Here is a 19998-nt window from a genome sequence, read left to right as displayed (position 1 = left end):
CAGGTTTATCACCTGACCAAACTGGTAGTAGCTTTATCCTGGCTGGAAGGTCACATGCCAAAGAAGGTGCTGGGTGGCCACTAGTACTCCCTTCCAACCCAGAGTGGGGCCAGCACAGCTAAAGGCCTTCATGTGCTGCCACAAAATGATATGACCATGCTGGGCTTTGGGGAGACTTTTGCTGACACAATGGCAACAATGATCTCAGGAGACCAGGGAAGGTCCAAGCAAGAGTCCCCAAAACTCAGATGTGAATTAAGGTTGGATAGACAGAAATACATGAGCAGAGCAGGTTCATCCTCTCACAGCCTCTTCATGATCTAAACTCTTTGAGAGCGCCTTCCAGCCAGGCTGAGATCAGCCAGCTCCCGCTCCTCAGAGGATTGGCCAAGACATTTGTGACAATGGACTCTGGAACTCTCTTGAGATTCTCTCAAGCAGGTTTTGTGCAGATGGGCCTGGCTTTAGTAAGGGGGACCAGTCAACTGGGAAACTTGACCCTTACCATCCTGGCCCAGAGGGAGTGGGTGTGCAGTATACTGGGGGAAAACAGATTCCAGATGGAATACGAAGCTCACAGCAGAGTCTCATTTTGCATTATTTGCTCTTGTTATCTTCCCCTCCCTTTCACACCCTCCTTCCTGCTCCTTCTAACTATGCTCCAAAGCCAAGAAATAGCACGAGATATGTTTCCAAAGCAGTATTACCAGTGAGCGGTCAGGGAGGGGGCAGCCAAGGGACAGAAATGCAATGGTGAGGATATGCTGGATTTCCTCATCCAAGCCCCATTTCTGGCTGCCCATCACTCCACCATAGCTCTAGGAGGATGGGAAGGCAGCACCCAAATAGGATGAGCCAGTGTGCACAGGTATGGAGAGGCAATGACGATTGCATCTCTAGGCCCAACAGAGAGCCTTAAGCTGTTCTTGTGCCACAGAAGAATCTGCTCAGGCTGAGGCCACCTCAGCCATTGGGAGAGAGTGAGGATCTGTCAGTTTCTGGCTCCTGTTCCCTCCCACTTCTGGTGATCGACATAGGCACTGACTCTTCCAAACATATTTCCACCACATGTTTTCATCCTGACCTCATGCTTAGGGTTGTCTCAATAGCATACTGTATGTGCGTGCGTGCATTTCTCATTTGAACACCCTTTCCTGTTGTACAACAGTTATCTTGGGAGCTAATGTAAGGCATCCAGACATCCAAATGCAAGCTCTACAGTTCTCCCCACCCAGAGCTGGTGCAAGACCTGTGGAGGGCCCAAGCAGAGACTGAGGTACTAAGCCTTCTCCCTGCCTGGTTGAGCAGGGGATGCCTTCAGGTGTCACCCTTGTAGCCCAGGGCCACTGTGCATGGGTGAGCAGGGGACGATTTTCTCTCCCTGGATCCACCTCTCTGGTCATCCTGGCTGCATCTGTCCCTCCTTTTCCCTTTCATGCTTCCATCCTTTGACTGTGACTTTTCCCTTCCCACCTCCGGCTGAGTTGTTTGGAGACAGTCTCTCTTCACGATCAGCCTGGTTCTCACAGCCTCTCCGGTCCCACCACAACAGTCATCCTCCAAAAAGAAAGCAGCAAGGGGTCAATCCAGCTGGGCGGCAGCCCAGGCCCAGGAGACGAAAGGCCTTTGCAGGTTGGACGTTCTGCTCATGCTGGCAGGCAGTGAAGATGGGGAGGGGATTCTTCTGAGTTTTCTCTTTTCTTTTTGAAAGTATTTTTCCTCTTTGCCTGCCAAGATAAATCTCCTGTCCCAGCTGTGACATCTGCATTTCCCTTCTCTGCTTTCACTAAGGAATGAAGCCCCCCGCACTCCAGCTGCAGAGCCGAGGTTTTCTTTGCATTCCAAGAAAGAAGAGCCCATACACTCCAGACAGTCCTTCTGCTCTCTTTAAAATGCAGAGAATTTTAAACTTTATGAAAGTTAAGTTCTTAACAGCATTAACAAGTTTCAGGCACGATGGACAGATGCTGTGCACACTTCTCCACACAGCCCAGTTGGTGCATGCCTTAGAACCTTCTGGTGCCCCTCTATCCTGACCTGTATTGCTCTTGGTCTCTCCCCACATGTACCACAGCTCCCTGCTGCTCCGTGCCTGGTCTGCCCAGATCCCTGATCTGCCTGGACAGCTTGCCATTGACCTGCTACCTTGCTGTTCCTGCTTCTCTGCATGCCATGGCTGAAGCACCAAAGGCCAAGCTGTCTATGGACGCCAATGCCATTTCCCTCCAGCAGCAGGACAGCATGTGGACCAGAAGGAGCCCTCAGTCTTTCCCAAAGACTGTGGCAATGCCCAAGTCACCTGTGATTCCTTTCAGCATGATGACTTTGGACTTTGTGATGGACCAAACTGAACCTGATCTGCAACCAGGCCCAGAATTTGCTGCTGTCTGTGTAATCACAGTCACAGAACTGGTGAGGTAGGAAAGACCTCCAAGAACACCGAGTCCAATCTATGACCAAACACCACCATGTATACACATGTAATCACCACCAAGTGCCACGTCGTCTTTCCATAAACACCTCCAGGGATGGGGATTCCACTGCCTCCCTGGGCAGTCCTTTCCAATGTCTAATCACCCTTTCTCTGAAGAAGTTCTTCCTGACGTCCAACCTAAACCTGCAGCCTGTGTCCTCTTAATCTGTCACTAGCTGCCGGGGAGAAGCCGACTTCCACCTGGCTACAACCTCCTTCCAGGTAGCTGTAGAGAGTGATAAGCTTTCCCCGGAGCCTCCTCTGTTCTCTGCAAGGCTCAGGCACAGCTCGCTGTGGAAACCTTCCACCGCACATCCGTGCCAAGGGCCTGGATTTACAATTTCCAGCGCTAGGCGCCACAGGACCTAGGAGGGACCGACGGCGGCTCAAGGCACAATCAGAGGGCGACAGAGGGAGCGGCGCCAGGGCCCGTCGCTGGGGCGGCCCGGTCCGGCCCCGCAGTCCCCCACGCTCCGGCCCAGCCCGGCAGCCGCTCACGCTTCAGCCCGGCCCGGCCCCCGCCGCGCGCGGGGCCGCCGCCGGCGGTTAACGGTCGCCGCGGCGCGCTTCCAAAGGCCGGCAGCAGCGGCCGCCCATTGGCCGGCGCCGCCGAGCAGCGGCCAATGGGAAGCGACTGCCAGCGGCGGGCGGCGGGCGCGAGGAGTGCAGGGTTAGGACGGAGCGGCGCGAGCCGCTGCCGCTCCCGCTGCCGCTCTCGCGCCCGCCGGGATGCCGCGGGCAGCGCCACAGGGAGCGTCGTCCTGGCCCCTCTGGAGGTGCCCTCCGGCACTTACGGCTCCCACGGTTTGCTCTAACCTCTCTGGCAGGCAGAAAGGTTTCGTGGTTTCCCCCCTACAACCCTGGCAGAGGGGACAAACCCATCAGCTGACGGAGCGGAGTGGGGGATGCTAAATGCATGTGCACAACACAGACCGCTTCGAAATGCCGTGGTCGAGATTGCAGCCGAGTAACACCCAACTCAGAGTTAACAAGCCTGCAGTTCATAGGGAAGGCACAGTGGGAGAGGGCGCGTTAAGTCCTTTAACTTCAATGTCTTTGCTCCTGAAAGGATAAAAAGAAGGGGGATAAAGGTATGTGGAAAGTTGGAATCTGCTAGGCTGTGACTGGGTTTCGCAGCAGAACCTGCACCAACAGAGGCACTTTGAGTTCTGCTGCAGTCACGGACACTGGTGTCCCCACACTTGGCTCTAGCGTGTCCAGCATAAATAGCAGCCGGCATGGGCAGTGGCGATATGGGAGAGATTGAAAGCACCCTGCAAGGGAAATGACTGGAGCAAGGCTGAGGTGAATCAAAAGACAAGTGTCACTGTAGTGTGGCCACAGTGGTGTGGCCATTTGCGTGCCCTCCAGCCACCTGCAGATGCCAGCGTGCAGAGCAGGTGTATGCGTGTGCTAGGGATGAGGAGGGGAATGGCAACCTCTCCTTGGGCAAAACGCTCCACTAGCCCGGGGTGGAGAGCAGCTACAGTACACGGTTTGTCTATTGCATGAGACTTGCTGAATCTGCAGAGGCAGGAGCACCCCTCCTCCTGGAGCAGCAGCACCCTGAATGCCTCTGATTTTCAGTGCTTGCTGTGTGTATGCTACATAAGCAACAAATGTCCCAAATTTCCTTTGGCTTACAACTGCCTTGCAGCTGACCTTGATAAAAAAACAATTAGAGCAGGACTTAAACCATACTCAGCAGTGGACACAATCCTCTAGGGATGAAACATTTAGATCAGCTGCTCTTAACCCTCATTTGGCAGAAGATTTGGGGTGTGCTTCTAGGGGTCTGTGAAAGGTAAATAAAAAGTTTGTCCTTCAAGGCTTTTCTTGAATTTGGAGAACTGAAGACACCTGCTTGCTACAAAACAAAGCCGCCTTTATTTCTGAGCCATCATGGTGGCAACAAGGCTGTGTTCAAACAGAGATGCGTAGGAGCTGTTCTCTGTGGGAATGCAGGTACCCCTGGGCAAGCTGGCAGGGGTCTCTTCTTCTTTGCTCCTTCCCAAGCCAAGGTCATTACAGTTTCCAGGCAGAGACTTCACACAAGCAGTAGCTCTTAGCAAAGCTGTATTGTAATCTCTGCTCCCTTGGCTGAATTGGTGCTTTGTGTTAACATGGCAGCCTCAGCTGCGTTTGCAGCAGGCTCACAGTGACACCTTAACTCCACACAGGACTGGGGGCTTTCATCTGCTGTAGCATCTTGTAAAGTTCATGTGAACTTTACATCCGCACATGTGAAAACATAATCCATCATTTTAGGAAGGCCCTATCTGCTATGCTAACCTTCATCCAGGTGTGCCCTTTGCAGAGCCCAAACACAGCCACCCCTTCTCAGTCCCTACAGAGGCACGGCAGCAAGAACATCACTGGGTGTCCACTGCCACACCTGTAGGCATGCAAAACCCCTGCAGAACCTAGGGATGCATCTCTGGCCAAGCCCTGCAAATCTAGAGGCAAATCTACTCTGGAAAAGCCTACATGGATTTAATTGTGTGTGGCATGTCTGCCTGGGCAATCTAGAGAAAAATTCTGCTTAGTGGTGAGGGATGTGTGGTGTGATGAAAGGCAGCAGGCAGGGCAAATGAAAGAAAATACTGGTACACTCTGCATGACTCTCTGTGAACAATCCTGCCATGCTGATGTGAAGCTGCGTCACAGTATCACCCAAAGACATGAAATGCAGCATGAACACTCAATACAATTAAAAATAAATTTGAGAGGTGCAACTGCTCTAGCTGGGCACCAGTCAGTGGGTTGGGACTGTATTCAATAACCAAAATAAACTGGAATAAATGCCACTATTTCTTCCATCCTTCTTGGAAGCTTCTGGCCCTGCCCAGAATGGAGTTGAAGTTGCCAGATTTGGCAGATCTCTGCTCTTACACAGCTTGTCAGCCTCATGCCATTATCGACCTTTTTCTGCATCTTGCAAGAAAACAATGAGAAAGGCACACTGAAAGATAGAAGAAATCTGCTTTGGGAGATAATCAGAAAAGGAGGACAGGTCTGTATTATCTTTACAATCATCTTCACTTGTCTTAATTGAAACTGCTTCTCTTTAGTGCTCAGAGAGCAAAATCAGAGATAATTCACATTTTGTCCCCTGGCAGGTCCCTCTAGACTCATAAAGAAAAGCAGGCCTTGGAAGAGGGAGATAGCTGTACTCTGTTCAAGTCCAAAAGCTGAGGCATGCAGCTAATACCAAACATTACTGGTGGCTTTCATTCTTTGGGCCTTTGTAAAGGGTAATTACAGCACAACTAAGTCTGGACCAGCTGATTTGTGACTCAAGGATGTGAGGGATTTTCATGCAAAATCTTGAGAGAGCAAGAGCTGGAGCTCTCTTCAGTGGCCAGGCTGGGCAAGAGCTGGGTTTTGCCAGCAGCAGACTGAATGGGGTCCCGCCCCAGGACAGTTTTCAAAGCAATTCGACTTGGAATGCAGATTTCTGACCTACTGCCAATATCCCAGTGGAAAATCTGCCCTGAACAGTAGATAGGAAATTAAACTTCAGCTCCAACGCTGAGGGTATCATTTTCACCTCAGTGGTGGAGCTGCAGAAACCGGAGTCTCTGGAGAATGGGGAAATCCTTCCTAGCCCACAAAGGGCAGTAGCACCTCCCAGACCATTCGTCACTACTGGGGCAGCCTGAATTAACACCCTCCTGGGGCAGAACAAAGATGTGATGGTGGTGAACCAGGGGTCAAAGTCCTGTGACGTCAAAGGTGAGGATGGATATCTGACTGGCCAGAGATCAGGCAGGTCACTTCAACCACAGGATGAAAATCACGGCTGAAAGGAGAAAAGAAGTCTGTGCAAACTCTTTCCCAACACCTGGCTCTCGAGCTATTCCCTCTCCAAGCTGGACTTCTCCACAACAAGGTCCAGCAGCCAAGTAACCTGTAGCTATTAAAAAGAAGTGGAAGCGTGAAGGTGCATGGGATCATGTACTCAAGTAATGTCAGAAGCTTCTGGGAAGAAAAGATCCCATGTTTCCTTGAAGACAGGAAACCTATTATGCCCTGAATTCCTGCTATGAAAGCTCCTGTACCTGAGATCAAGCAGACAACATCTGCACCCTGGCATTGGAGTGGTCTCTGCATTGGTCTCTCTGGTGGACTTGGGAATCAATTTTCTGGACATCCCTGGAGCAGAACAAGGAGATGATGGATTGCTCCATGGGTTTTGGGGCCTAGAGGAACCAGTCTGGTAATCAAATATAGTTCCTTACCATGCTGAGTGCAGGAGCTATATTCATGTCTCCTGCTTCAAACTCATCATCTGCAACTGAGCTCAGTTTAAAGCCTCCAGATAAAGCCACTCGTTTAAAAAAACCCAAATGACTGTTATAGAAGCTAAATACAGTCACTAAACATATGTCATTGCAAAGAGGGACTCTCTAGGCTTAAGCCTCCAAAGTGTTTTCTCAGGCTTTTTGCTCTTAGATGCTTACTACCAGAGATGTTCCTGAGAACAAATCCAAGTCACCTTTTAATCTGTGGAGCATGGTAAGGCATGGCCACCCTGCTGGGTTATTCTGCAGACAGTAGAAACAGCACTGGTCACATTGCAGGCAGGGAAAACTTGTGGACAATGATGGCAGGTTGTAGTCATGTAACTCCACGTTAGCAGCAGATTCAAAGACTAAATTATCTTTCTGTCTAATTAATTGCTAGATTTTAACATAATAAAATCACAGGGAGAAGTGAGTGATTCCTGTGACAAAAGAAGTTACAGCCCTGCCATGGTGGTCAGTGCAAAGGGCCTTAAATCTACAGGGAACCAGAAGCAACAATAACCTCTTAGTATCTACCATGGTTTTATGTGCAACAGAGAAAAAGCATCAGTGAGATCTTCCCTTTCTGTCCCTTAACGCTGAAGATAAGTGAATTTTCCCAAGTACGGTGTTCTCCTCACACAGGAAACCCTTCACAAGTGCCCAGAGTGTGTCCCAGCACAGACACAGCCAGCCCCCTGTTCCTGCCTGGACGCTCACAAGACCAGGCCTTCTCACACCAATCTCTTCCCTCACGCCTGTGCTTCTCCCCCGCTGTGCTCCTCTTTTGTCTTCCTCTTGTCTCCTCTCTCTGAAATGGTGCACACATTTGGCTTGCCTTTATTGTGTGATAAATCTCACCCTGCATCTTGGGTTCATTTTCTGAAAGTTTTGAATGGTGTCTTGGAAATGCTGTTGGACAATAGGAGCTCTTTGAACCCTGGCCAGCTGGACGGGACTCCTTGCGTTCCAGCTGACATGCAGGCTTGGCGGTCTTTCTCGACTCTTTCCTCTCTTCTCTTTTCTTTACAGCATTTGAATTGTCGTCAAACTTTTTCTTTTTTGAGTGGGCAGAGCATTTCTGAATCTTTTCATCATTAGATTATTATTAATTATGGTCATGACTATTTCTCCTTCTGCTGGCACTCCTGGGTGTATCTCTCCTCTCTCACTTAATATCTTGGGTAAGACTACCTTGGCCACAACCCACTCAAGCAGTGACTCAGAATCCCTGGCCCATTCTCAGGAGAGATGCAAGAGTTTTGCCAATTGGTTTAAAAAGAGGCCATCGTTTTCCAGAGCTACTCTCTCACTCAGCAGAGCTGAGGGGAAAAGCTCAGCTCTGTGGTTCCAGGGAGTCCATCCCTGAGAGACAGGCAGTCCCTGGGGTATTGTGAAAGCAGAGCCCTCCTCCCTTAGGGTGCAGCCAGGACAACTTCTGAGCCAGGCAGTAGGATTCTCCGCTGAAAATAATTTTGTCCCAGGGGGTCACTGCGCTCAACTTCCCCATTCCCAAGCTCGTGGAGGAAACAAAGCTAAGGGAGGGATATGGGCAGATGTGAGGGAGGGAGGACTGTGTGCTCCTGTCAAACTCTTGTCTAATATATCATCACACAACTACCCACATCTCTTGAGTCAGAGTGAAGAATGGCATAGGTTGAAGCAGGCCCCTCAAATCGCTGAGTTTGAGGTTTACTTGCAGCAGTGGTGCACTGTAGACAAACCCCATCTTCATCCTCTGAGCATCTCAGTTTTTCCCAGCCAACCAGGAGATTGGGATTCGCTCTGATTCTAAAGGCAGGAGAGGACCTACAGCTCAACTGTTTGCCCCTGCACGCATTATGTAGTGAAGAAGACTGTTTTGCTCTTGTGTGGCTCCTGTACACTGTGCTCTTACGGAGGTGGACATGCAAACCTTCATTTCATGTGCTAGGAAGGACTCAAGAAAAAAAGAGTTGGCTGGTCTTGGTGAGGCATTGCTGTCTCCCACAGATCATGGAGGGAACTTGAGTCTGAATCCTTCCCACTAGACTGCACTGCCTCCTAGAAATGGCACATAGTGATGGAGGGAAGGAGACCACAGGTCTTCCACTAGAGCTAGAGTGGGCATTTGGCAGTATCAGACCATGTCCTTCCCAGCTCTCCTTGCCACATGCTGGGAAGCCCACCTACTTCAAAGGGCAGCTGAGAGCCCTGGTGCTCTCTGGTACTGACATTTGTAAGGGAGAGAGGCTGAGATCTTTGGCTGCTTTTTACTCACATCTACCAAAGGGAAGAATAGGTCAAATAAAATTCTCCATTCTCTGGTTCTGCTGCAAAATCCAGCAGGGCAAGGGCGCCCACAAGCATCCAGGAATGGTGGTCCTGCCAGCCCTCTGTGTGCTGGTGTTGAAGGCTCTGTCAACTCCTGAGCTCAGCTGCAGTGGCCCAAGCACCAGGCAGAGATGTCCCTCTCTCTCCAGCTGCAGGATGGTGCAAACCACAGCTGGTTCCCCGTGCTGGCTGGCAGGCTGCTGCAGCTGGCCTCTGCTCCCGCCAGCAGGGTGGCATTGCCGCTTCTGCTGCAGGAATGCAAACTGCCCAAGCTGCTCTTTAGGATTGGCCAGGAAAACTCCACAAATAGCAACAGGAAATCAAAATGCCCGCTCCAGACATGCACTAGATATGAGGCCATCCAGCACAAGGAGAAAAATCAAATGCTGGACAATGGAGATTACATCATGCTGTGGATAAACCTGTGAGCCCATCCAGCTGGGGCCATGCCAACAGGTCCAGATGGCTCAGGAATGCTAACTGCATAGCTACCTCTCTCTTGTCTTTGCTTTTCTCCCCTCTTTCTTTCCCTATTCTCCATTTCTTCTGACCTTCTTCCCTCTTCTCTTTCCCAAAATAAAAAAAATAATCTCTGACAACTCTATGTAATTCAATTTCATCAAATATCAGAAAGGCATCTGAGACCAGTGGACAGGCAACTGGTCTGGACACGGGTCTCTGGCACTTCTGTACGGGTATTGAGGCTGCTGGGTCACTGCACTGCACAGCTGCTCGGCTTGACACAGAAATGTGTGCCTTCATCTTACCTAGGATTTCAGCTTCTGGCCACAAAGTGGGAGGCTGCCAGAGGTGCTCCTCTGGAACCTGAAGCACGCAGGAAAATTAAGAAATCAGCATTGCTCCTGCTCTGCTCCAGCTCACCCCAGCTGCCTACAGCTGCCACTGGCTGCTCACTGTGGCTGCAGTTATAAGGGGAGGGAGAAAACAGTTCTGCTGTCCTTGCTAGCAGCCTCTACCTACTACCCTGGTACTAATTAGCAACAACGAAAGGAGCGCAGCACCCTCTGTTCTGTCCCGAGCATTGATCAGAGCAGCATGTGGTGCTACTCAGCTCTCTCCCAGCATGATAAAAACAAGGCTCAAAAACATGTAAGAAAAAAGTGAAAGGTGTGTGCTTTGCCAGGTCTGAAAAAGGACTGCAAGCCATTGGCTCATTACTTCTACAACAGGTCAGGCACATGTAGTGCAAGGAAAAGGCACCTCCAAAGAAAGGGAAAGTACAAAACAATACACTGAAAAGCAGGAGGGACTGACATGGGTCTTGAATGTCCTGCTAGGGGACTAATAAAGTCACAATGTTGGTATTTTCAGCTTGTTACTTCCTTCTCATTTACAAACCAGGGGAGACACAGTATGGGAGCCTGGAAACTCCATTCAGCCTTGACCATGCAGCAGGAAGAAATGTAAGGGGGTGCTCTCAGTTGCATCAAACCCAGGAAGAAGTTAGGTTTTGTGACTGAGCCAGGATCTGGTTGTGCAGTGGAGGATGAGGTATGAGTACAGCCCATTCACTGGACTTATAAAGCATAAATTGTTTGGTTTTCAGTAAGGCCCAAAGAGGTCAGGCCAGTAACAGCATGGGCCAAGTACTTTAGTTTAAATCTTGATGCTGACCAACACAGTTACTCAGACTAACACAGAAAGATTACCCTGGATTAGCTTGTAGTATCTGAGGTCAGAATCCAACACATGGAGTCTGCAAGGATAAGAAACAGCAGAGGGATGAAGGATACCTGGGAGATCAGTGGAGAATAGATCAGCCAAACTGAAAATGTTGCTAATATTGTGGATAGCTGCAAAGTCATTCAAAGAAACTCCAACCAGGAAAGTAAAGTAATAGCTCCTATGGACCTTTCCTGGCAGATATTGACTAGCAAAACCCCACCCTGGTCTCACTTTTCATTAATCTGCTTCATCCACTGAGGCCACTGCCCTTTGCCAGTAAGAACACGGATGTGCAGTTTTTTATAGCAAGCAAAAGCGGCATCACTGCAAGAGACACCCTGAGGATCACACACTGAGTAAATGGCAGAGCCAGGACTAAAGTACAGTTCTCCCATTCCCAACAACCTCATTGCACCACTGTTCATAAAGAGAGAAAAAACACACAACAAAAACAAACCAAACATCATTCAACTGGCAATTCAGTATTTGTGGCTCAACAGCACCTCATCAACACTCAGAGGCTGCCACATTTGCTTGGAAAGAAGAGCCAGATTTCCAGCACTCCCTGGGCAAAGAGCTCCCAGACTGAGAGACTGAAAAGTCTTTGAAAGAAACCTTCCATCAACAGTCTTTACAAATGTCAGAGCTGGTTTCCTCCTCTGTGAGCTGCCTGGCTTGCCGTTCCTCCCCTCAGGGCATCAGTGAGCTCAGCCAAAAGCACCTGCCCGGCTCCTTCCTTCAACTGTCATGAGTTTTACTAGTCATTTAACACCAAGCTGTTCTGACATGCAAAAATTTTCTCCTGAGGCTCTGGACCTGAGTCCTCTTCTTCATCCTGGTCTCACTCTACCTCAGCTACCTCTTCTGGAGGAGAAAGCTCTCATCATATAAGCGGGAGGACTGCAAATACTGCAGAGGCAGGAGTAGGTTCTCATGGTAGACCCCCTGCACCTGCAACAGCAGAGATGTGTTATTCTTGATCAGTAGTGCTCCCCTCTGGAAGTGCCACACCATCAAGATGAGAAGCCAGTGTCCCCATGACACAGTGGTGGGGAGCTCAACACAAGGAAAGTTGTTGGGTCTAAGAAAGCGCATCTGCAGGAGGGGATGCCGATAATCCAGTATGAGTGTCCAAAAACATTGGTAGCATCCAGCCTCCCTCCTGTGTTAACATGCTTAATGTCAGGCCTAAGTTGTAGTTCTCCTCCAGACTCCCAAGGGAGCCCTGGCATTCCTGTTGCAGGGGAACTCCTGACACAGATTGCTGAGCTGAAGGCATTATGTTTTGCATCTATTCTCTAGGAAAAATGCTAACTGCATTTGGAGCAGGCTTTGCTAATTGTGTCAGCCAGACTGACCTAAGCGAACATTTTTCCTAATCAAGACAAAGTCCCAGTATAAAGAAGCCAAAAGCAACTTTTCTGAGGTAGTCAGGGGTGAGTTTCCCCTGGAACAGGCTGGATGGACTATGATTGTAACAAATGACCTCACATAAGGTATTACCTTTGAGCACTAGAGATTGTACTAATTACCTCAGTACTGGTTTAAATTACATAGTAGTTTCAGGGAGAATAGGCTTGCACAGTACTGTACAGGGAATTACTGCAGTCTTAGAAAGTGAGAAGATAAAATAGAACAAGAAATAAAGGAGAGAAACAGTGTGTAGATATGTGCAGTTCCAGCCTTCATGAGATGTTGTTCTGGCTTAACAACATGACAAGATCAGTGTCAAGCATCAATTGCTTGGACACTGATCAGACCAGAGTAGCTCAACATGATTTCAAAGGCAGATAGCCCTGGAAGGATTTAAGAAAGTAAGAGTAAAAGGAGAAATGCAAAGAAAGAGAAAAGGTGGGTAAAGAAGTCAGAAAGGGGAGGGTGAGAGGATAAGGCTGGAGTGTTCAGGTCAGTTCAAGAAACTAAAGGAAAGGAAAACTTTAATGGTGTGACCCTACAGAAAAGCAGAAAAAATTGTTTTCTTGAACAGCTGGGGAGTAAGTTAGAGAGATGAAAACACTGCATGGCAGATGTGGGGAGCAACTGGGTTGAAAGACACATCCTGCCTTTTCAGCATGCTACCTGCAGTCCCCTGCCACTCTGGCCGTGCTCTTGGCTCTTCACAACCTTCCAACTATTTCTGGTCTGAGGGACATTTCAAAACATGCACCAACCCAAGAAAACACCTAACTTACAACACAAGCTGAGCTCCAAAGACAGGAAAGAGTAAGAGAAGGGCTCTGTGCAAGCACCCACCCTGTCCTAGTGCCAGCTCGAAAAGAGGATCGATGATTTCAGTCAAAGGATACCAAACTACATTAACATTGCATGAACAGAAGTCACCTGCTGCAGTGGGACAGAAACCGTGCTAGCTCAGGGCTCACCTAAGAAACATGGCTTTGGTTCCAGCCTTGTTCTCACTCCTCATCTCCCGTGTGGAGATGTACAGTCCCAGCACTTGAGATGTATAAAAGAGGAATCAGCAGAAAGCTGAGATTGGCTTGGAAGTCAGGACTAATAAACCGAGCTCTTCCAACAGACACCTCTCCTGAAGAACAATGCTGGCCACAAGGTTGCCTGTGAAGAATAGGTGACTGCACTTGACCTTGCAACACAAATGCAGAATTTCCCCGGAAAATCTCCCAAAGCGACAGCCTTTGGCCATTTCTTAGGCAGAACTTCATTGCTGGTGCCCTACCTGTTTCCCTGTAACTCTGCAGCAAGGAGAGTCACCAGCTGGCTTTTGTGAATCATCTGGTTTCTTTCAGTGAACTCTGCACAACAGTACAAGGATGCACAGGCTTTAGTGGGTTGACTCATCCCTTCCTTGGAATGCATTGGTACAAGTCAGTCTTGAGAATCAAATCTTTGTATCAAGCATAATCCTGTCTGTGGTTATGAGAAGAGGACCTGCCATGTGGCTATCACAAAGACAACTCCAGAGAGTTAAGTCTTTTTGTTTGCTTCCTCCAACACTAAGAATTCTTTAAATAGTAAACAAGTAATTACTAAATGCTAATTAAATACTACAGTCTTAAAACCTACAGGGAAGTACTGAGGAGAAAAATAAGCAAGCACAGGATATCTTTCTCAGAGGAAACACAGAAGTATGTTAGAGATATCAGCCTGGCCGTATTTTCAACAGTGCAGCTACACCTGTGGCTAAGAAATCCCTGCTTCTAAATTCTCCTTTTAGGGACTGCTCCAGAAAGACACACTTCTTTCCTAATTTCCTTCTCTACCAGAGACAGCTTCATTCCAAGCTTCAGCGAGACCAGTGCAGCACCAAATGGGACCAGCACAGCACTGGACAAGACCAGTGCAGCACAGGACAGGACAAGTGCAGTGCCAGATGAGCTCCTGGGCAGCAGAAGTCACTTTGCATTGATGAACCCAACACATTTCATGGGATTCAGAAGCCACCACACCACACTTACACATTTATACTGGTACAGGAGGAGGTCCAGTGGGTGAGTCCCAGAGGTTTTCTACAGTTTTATCTGTACAAATGAGACCTCAGGTTTCCTCCTCTCTGAAAGGGGTGGTGGCATTGAATGGCTGCCTTATGCCAGAGGGGATGGGGATCACCTGGCAGACATGGTCTGAGCAGTACACAACTCCAGCATCTCCCAGCTGACACCCTTCCTCACTGGGAGTGGACTGTATGCACAGATGTACTTTCACCTCTTGCCAAATGCTCCCTTTGTTTACTCTCCAAGTACTTCACCAAAGTCCTTCCTGCTCCTCCCCACCAAGATGAGGGCTCTGTCTCCATTGTTTAACCCTGTTCTGGACACATGACTTCCTGCACTCCTGGTCTGAATTGCAACCTCCTAGCTCTGGCTTACCAACATAGTTAAAGGGTTCTCCCACTTTGGCTGAGAGTAGCATTTAGGACAGTGTATTCCAGCACATGCAGGCAGTTGTCCAACAGATTAATGTCTTATTTAGGAAGAGTATCCCAAATGTTTATCATTTTCCTGGCAGGTAGACCACATGAATGATATACAGTCTCTGGAGAATGTATTGACCTAGTCTTTCAAAAGAAATGCAAGTCTCTCCCCCTGTTCATTACTAAAATGGAAACATGTTTACTGTTTGTGACCCTGTGGTGATGACACTCAGAGACCCAGGCTCAGAGATCCATGGACTTCTATGTTCAGCTCTAGTTTCATCCCTCTGCTAGCACTTCTGCAGGTCTAAGTCCCACCATAAGACAGTAAGGAGCAGCGCAGACATGAAGTGAAGGAACCATGAGATGGATTCAAAGAGACTAATGAAACAGGAAGATCTGGGAACTATTATTTTAGGGTTCATCTCCATCAGGCCAAGTCTGATGGTCCCACCAAGTCTCTCTGTATCTATGCTCCAGATTCTACAGGAATCTAATCAAGTTCCAAGTAAAATTTAAAGAAAATAGCCTTTGCGTAACCAGGACTCGGCTGACTAACCATAGATGTTACTGAACAAATTTTACCAGTCATAGGAATAGAAGGCCAAAATACTTGCTGCATGTGTCACCATGAGAGAATACCACCATCAGTCCCAGAGATCCAGCCTCCCATTACAGAAGAGCTTCCCTGTCTAAAAACTGGAAGGGCCAAGAAGTGGGTGATCAAATCTGCCTGAGCTCTTCATCTCACTGTGTGCTGAGATGGTGAGAGAGAGTAGACAGAGCATGAAACTCACTCAGACCAAAGGTCAGTCCAAGACCTAAGCACCACTTAAGTGCTATTTATGTCCCTGTAGTAGGCATAAGAGGAATAGAAGTGTGTACAGGCTTCTTGTAAGAGTGACAGTCATCCATGGTGAATAGCCTCTCTTCATCTTCATGGGAAACTCCCCTTAAGAGTTGCACCAGCACTGCTCTCAGCCTGCTCACTATGCACAGTCCTCCCACTTTCCTCCTTTCTGTTGGCTGAGACAATATCAAAGGAAAGAGCATACAGTAAGCACAACATCCAGTTTGCAATCAAGAAGCAAACCCAGACACAAGCAGTTCTTCTCCTATTCCACTGTCTCCTCAGAGGCTCCAGAAAATGCCACTTGTCACATTGCTTGAGCATACAGTGTAACATGGTGAAAGAGTGTTCCTGTGCAGTCCCCAGAGGAGGTGGGTGAGCACTCCTGAGACAGCATGAAGCTTCTAACAGTGGTCAAGAACTCAGCAGGCAGGCTGTTTTCTTGCTTTGAAGTCTTTCTTTTAGAAGGAGGTAAAGTATATGCTTTGAAAAGCATAGAGTCAAAATAAAGCTACGTTTACATATATATCCAAAGTCACCTTTGAAGGTGTTTTTTTGTACTATAAAACACAGAAATAGAGGGAAGAAACCCTGGAGTACTGGGTTAAAAAGAAACACGTGACTCCTGTTTGGCTGCTTTATTCTGGCTTCATTCTGACACCAGTGTCACAAACCTAGTGAAGCACAGTGGTGAATCTGACTCAAAAGATTAAGGCTTTTGAAGAGTTTCACAGCACTGATAAGAGCTGAAAGAGGAAGTAAGAGCTCTCTGAGTGCAGTTGTAATAGACCACAAGCAAATGGATGGGTGCTTACAGAAATGACCAAAAGTGCTGGACTGGGAAGGACACAAACAGATGGAACTGATAAATAGGCACTGCATGAAGGATTACCTTCATATATAAAAGGTCCTTCTGGCAGAAAGAGGTGAGCAAAGCTGCTTAAGTTCAAGAACAGTATGTGGCCTCCTAAGCAAAACAAGACTGACAGTGCTATTAGCCATCCTACATAAGTCTGGTTAGCAGAAGCTAAGAGAAGTAAAGAGAGGCGTTTTGTGTCCCTTGGAGATTTCCCCTCCAGTTACCAAGCAGACACCACTCTCCTTAAGATTTAAAAAGAAAACCTGCTGAAATCCCATCATAGAATCACAGACTCATCCAGGTTTGGCAGGAGCTTGGGAGTTCTCTAATCCTGCTCAAAGACAATGGTAAAAAACAGTTACCCTGGATGCACTCAGCTTTATCCATGTCTTTCTGGTACTAGGCAGTCCAAAACTGGACACTGTATTTCAAACACAGTTTATGATTCTCAAGAAAAGAGGGATAATCACTTCCCTCTGTCTTATCTACCACTGCCCTCCTGCTCCCAGCTGCCTTTGCTACCAGGGCACAGCAGTGCCCCATGACCCCTGGTGGGTCAGTACACTCATCCATCCCAGGGGCAGGAGTTGGGATTTGTGCTTGCTGAATTTCATGAGGTTACTATCAACCAATTCCTGCAATTTGAATGGGTGTCTTCTGAATGGCAGCCCCCACACTTACTCATTTTTCTTCTGTTGCAAGCACACAGACTTTTTTGAAGATGCATCTACAGATGTGCCTTCATAAATTCTTTGTCACAACTTTAGATGAACAGAGAACCACTTTTTAAAGACCAAGATGACTCATTAGGAGTCCCAAAGCTGATAAGAGTATTTTAGAGACATGTGATTCTTTCTTCAAAGGAGCACAGCCTCTGCAGTAACATTCATCCATCTTTTCTTTCTGCTTGCTTTCTGAATCAAGGAAATCATCCTCAGGAAAAGTTTCATACTGGCATTTTATGGCCAGAATTCCTGGCCTGCTCTAAGAAAAATGCCTGCTGAACAATATCTAGAAAAGTTTGCCCAACATTGAAGCAAAGGTATTGGCAACCTTGTGGGCTACTGTGCAATGGTGATGCTTTGCACAGTTCTACGTAAAAAGAACTCCACACAGCTCAAGATGGCAGGAGATTCACTGGATTTATTAAGAAAATCTAAGCATATTCCTTCCCCCCTCCCTTCTCTGTTGTCATGCAGCGTGAGAACAAAGAGGGTGATGTATTATGTTCTGGCTCTTGTATAACCAACAGATTTGGTAGGCGAGAAGTGGCTACAGAATCTTTTATATTTATCATCTGCAGGAAGAGAAGGTTTCAGCTCAACTCTTGCAGAAGTTTGTGGTGCTGGCAGTTGGGAAAAAATCCTTTCTACTGTCAGCTGAGCACAATGATGCCTGAGTCACTGCAACCTAGTTAAGGAGAAGGCAAGGGCAAGCTACTTCCAGAAGCAACTCTCCAAGCAGAAAGGCCATTTCAATGAGGCAGGACAGGCCCAACCTGCCCACGGCCACCACACACTTTAAACACACTGTCCTGACAGGTGGCACCAGATGGCACTCTTACACAAAAGCTTCTTTTTCACAGGGTCTGCTTGCAGGCAGAAGTTGTGTTTAACCAGACAGAGGTACCACCCCTATTGGTTTGGGGTTCCCTGACTTCTAACTGCAGCTCAAATTGCACCAGGGTAAAAGAGCTAGTGCCAATACATACTATATGCACTTTGGTAAGGGAATAAATGACCTTGGCATAAACCACTTCTTATCAGCACAGCTTCATCCACACCAGATGTATACAGAATTAGGGAAAGCACAAGGCTCCTAATAACAGGACCCTCAGATATAAAAAGGCAAGGCCTTGCAGCATGAGTGAGCGCTCAGTCTTGGGGTGACATGCCATTGGAAGGTCTGCCTGAACACAACAGGACTGTGCTGCCTCCCAGAGAGCCCAACAGAGTCAGACCTTGAGGCACAGTGGTATCATGGAAATTAGGAGCTGGCGAATTTCTGAGAGATGGGGCTGCCTGCATAATCTCTTTCCCAGACCCAGTGTGGCTCTGCACACCAAGAGCAGTGCATTTAATATTTATGCAAATTCTGCATCTTTACTGTCTCCTTCACAAAGGAGGCAGCATAAAAGATTTTAGATATCTTTTGTGTAGCAAAGCAAAACCAGATTCATGAGTAGATTCATCCTCTCCCTGATCTCTGTTCCTATTGCCAGGGTAGTTCCCAGAGACGTTCACAAGGTGCTTCACCGGGAACGCGGGAGGTGCCAGTATTGAGACAGGGCAGCAACAAGCCATAGGTCAGATCTCTGTCCGGGGCAGGCGGAGTCCCACGGCTGCAGCCGCTCACAGGCCAGTGGAACCGCTGCTGCCCAATGCCGAATGATGCCTTCGCTCCAAACCATCTCTGTGGATGGGGCCCTTGCCCCTTCTGCCTCAGGGCTGGGTGCTGCCTGGCAGAGGGGCTGCAGGACCCGCAGGGAACAAACTCCCACAGAATTCCTGGGCTGTGCGGCAAAGAGCCTGTGCGTGCTGCTCAGGGAGAGCTGCTGGACTGAGGACTTGCCTGACTCTTGGGAGAGGCTGGGCAGTTTCCCTAGAGGTGAACAATGCCCCTTTGGTTTCTTGAGACTGGCAACACATTTTCCTCTCAAGTCACATTTCCCCTCATCCTTCTCTGCAAAGTAAATCAGCCCAGCGTTAACGCCAAACCGGAGTTGCTTCATCTCCCAAACGCCATTCTGAGGAAAAGTTACAGGCGAAGCAGAGCAGCGGCTCTGAGCCCAAAGCTCTCCCGACGGCACCCGGTCGTGTCTCAGGTGCCGCCCGAGCTGACACGCGGCAGGTTGTACACACCCCGCCTGGCACCACACGCTTCTCCTCAGCCACCGGGCTCAAAAAACCGCAGTGTAAAAAAATTCTGGGATTCCCCGGGGGGTCTCCTCGGGGTGCCCGCGGCAGCCGGTCCCGGGCGGCGCTGGCCGTATGCGGTGTGGGGCACCCGGGTACCTACACCCCGGGACACCCGCACCGGGGGCAGGCGGGGCGAGCCCGACGGTATGTCCCGTCCCCGCTGCCGGGGCCGGCCCGCCGGGGCGAGGGTGCTGCCGGCGGTCCCTTACCACATTGCTGAGGAAGTCCGCCTCGCTGAAGTCGCTGAAGTCGAGGAATCCGGCGCCGGCGGCGGGGAAGAGCCGCTCAGCGGCGAAGGGCTCCAGGATACTGTCCATGGTGCCCGCGGCGCGGGGGCTCGGCCGCCCCCCGCGCTCGGCCGGCCGGGCTCAGTGCGGCCGCACGGTCCCGCCCGCCCCCCGGCGGCGGCGGCCCATGGGCGGCGGGCGCGGCGGCAGCAACCCGCCGGCCGGGCACGGAGCGGAGCGCCGCGCCGGTGCCGCTCGGGGCGGCTGTCAGTGCCCCGCTGCCGAGGGGCCGGGCGGGCCCGCCCCCGCCGCGCTCGGGGAGCCGGCGGGGCGGGACTTCCTCGCAGACACTCCCCGGGGCAGCGCCCCCGCCTCCCGGGCAGTCCCCGCTCCGCCGGGGTGGGCGAGGCCGGCGGCTTCCTGGGGCTCCTTGGGGCTCCCGCGTCCTTCCCGGGACGGCGGAGGGACCCAAGGACGCTACTGGACACCGGCGGAGG

At 49.6% G+C, this 19998-nt stretch overlaps 1 protein-coding gene across 2 annotated transcripts in view; it reads right to left on the bottom strand.

The window, feature by feature from the left end:
- CREB3L1 (cAMP responsive element binding protein 3 like 1) overlaps positions 1 to 19766 on the bottom strand; it is a 44237-nt gene extending 24471 nt beyond the window's left edge. For both annotated transcript variants that reach the window (XM_071559458.1, XM_071559459.1), the window contains exon 1: positions 19484 to 19766. In XM_071559458.1, coding sequence (XP_071415559.1) covers positions 19484 to 19591 — 108 coding nt within the window. In that variant the 5' untranslated portion in view covers positions 19592 to 19766. The remainder of the gene's footprint in view (positions 1 to 19483) is intronic.
- Between the last annotated feature and the right edge of the window lie 232 nt (positions 19767 to 19998).

This window comes from Pithys albifrons, chromosome 6 (assembly GCF_047495875.1).
Source record: "Pithys albifrons albifrons isolate INPA30051 chromosome 6, PitAlb_v1, whole genome shotgun sequence".
In the NCBI taxonomy this organism is placed as follows: domain Eukaryota; kingdom Metazoa; phylum Chordata; class Aves; order Passeriformes; family Thamnophilidae; genus Pithys; species Pithys albifrons.
This window is presented reverse-complemented; position numbering and strand designations above follow the sequence as displayed.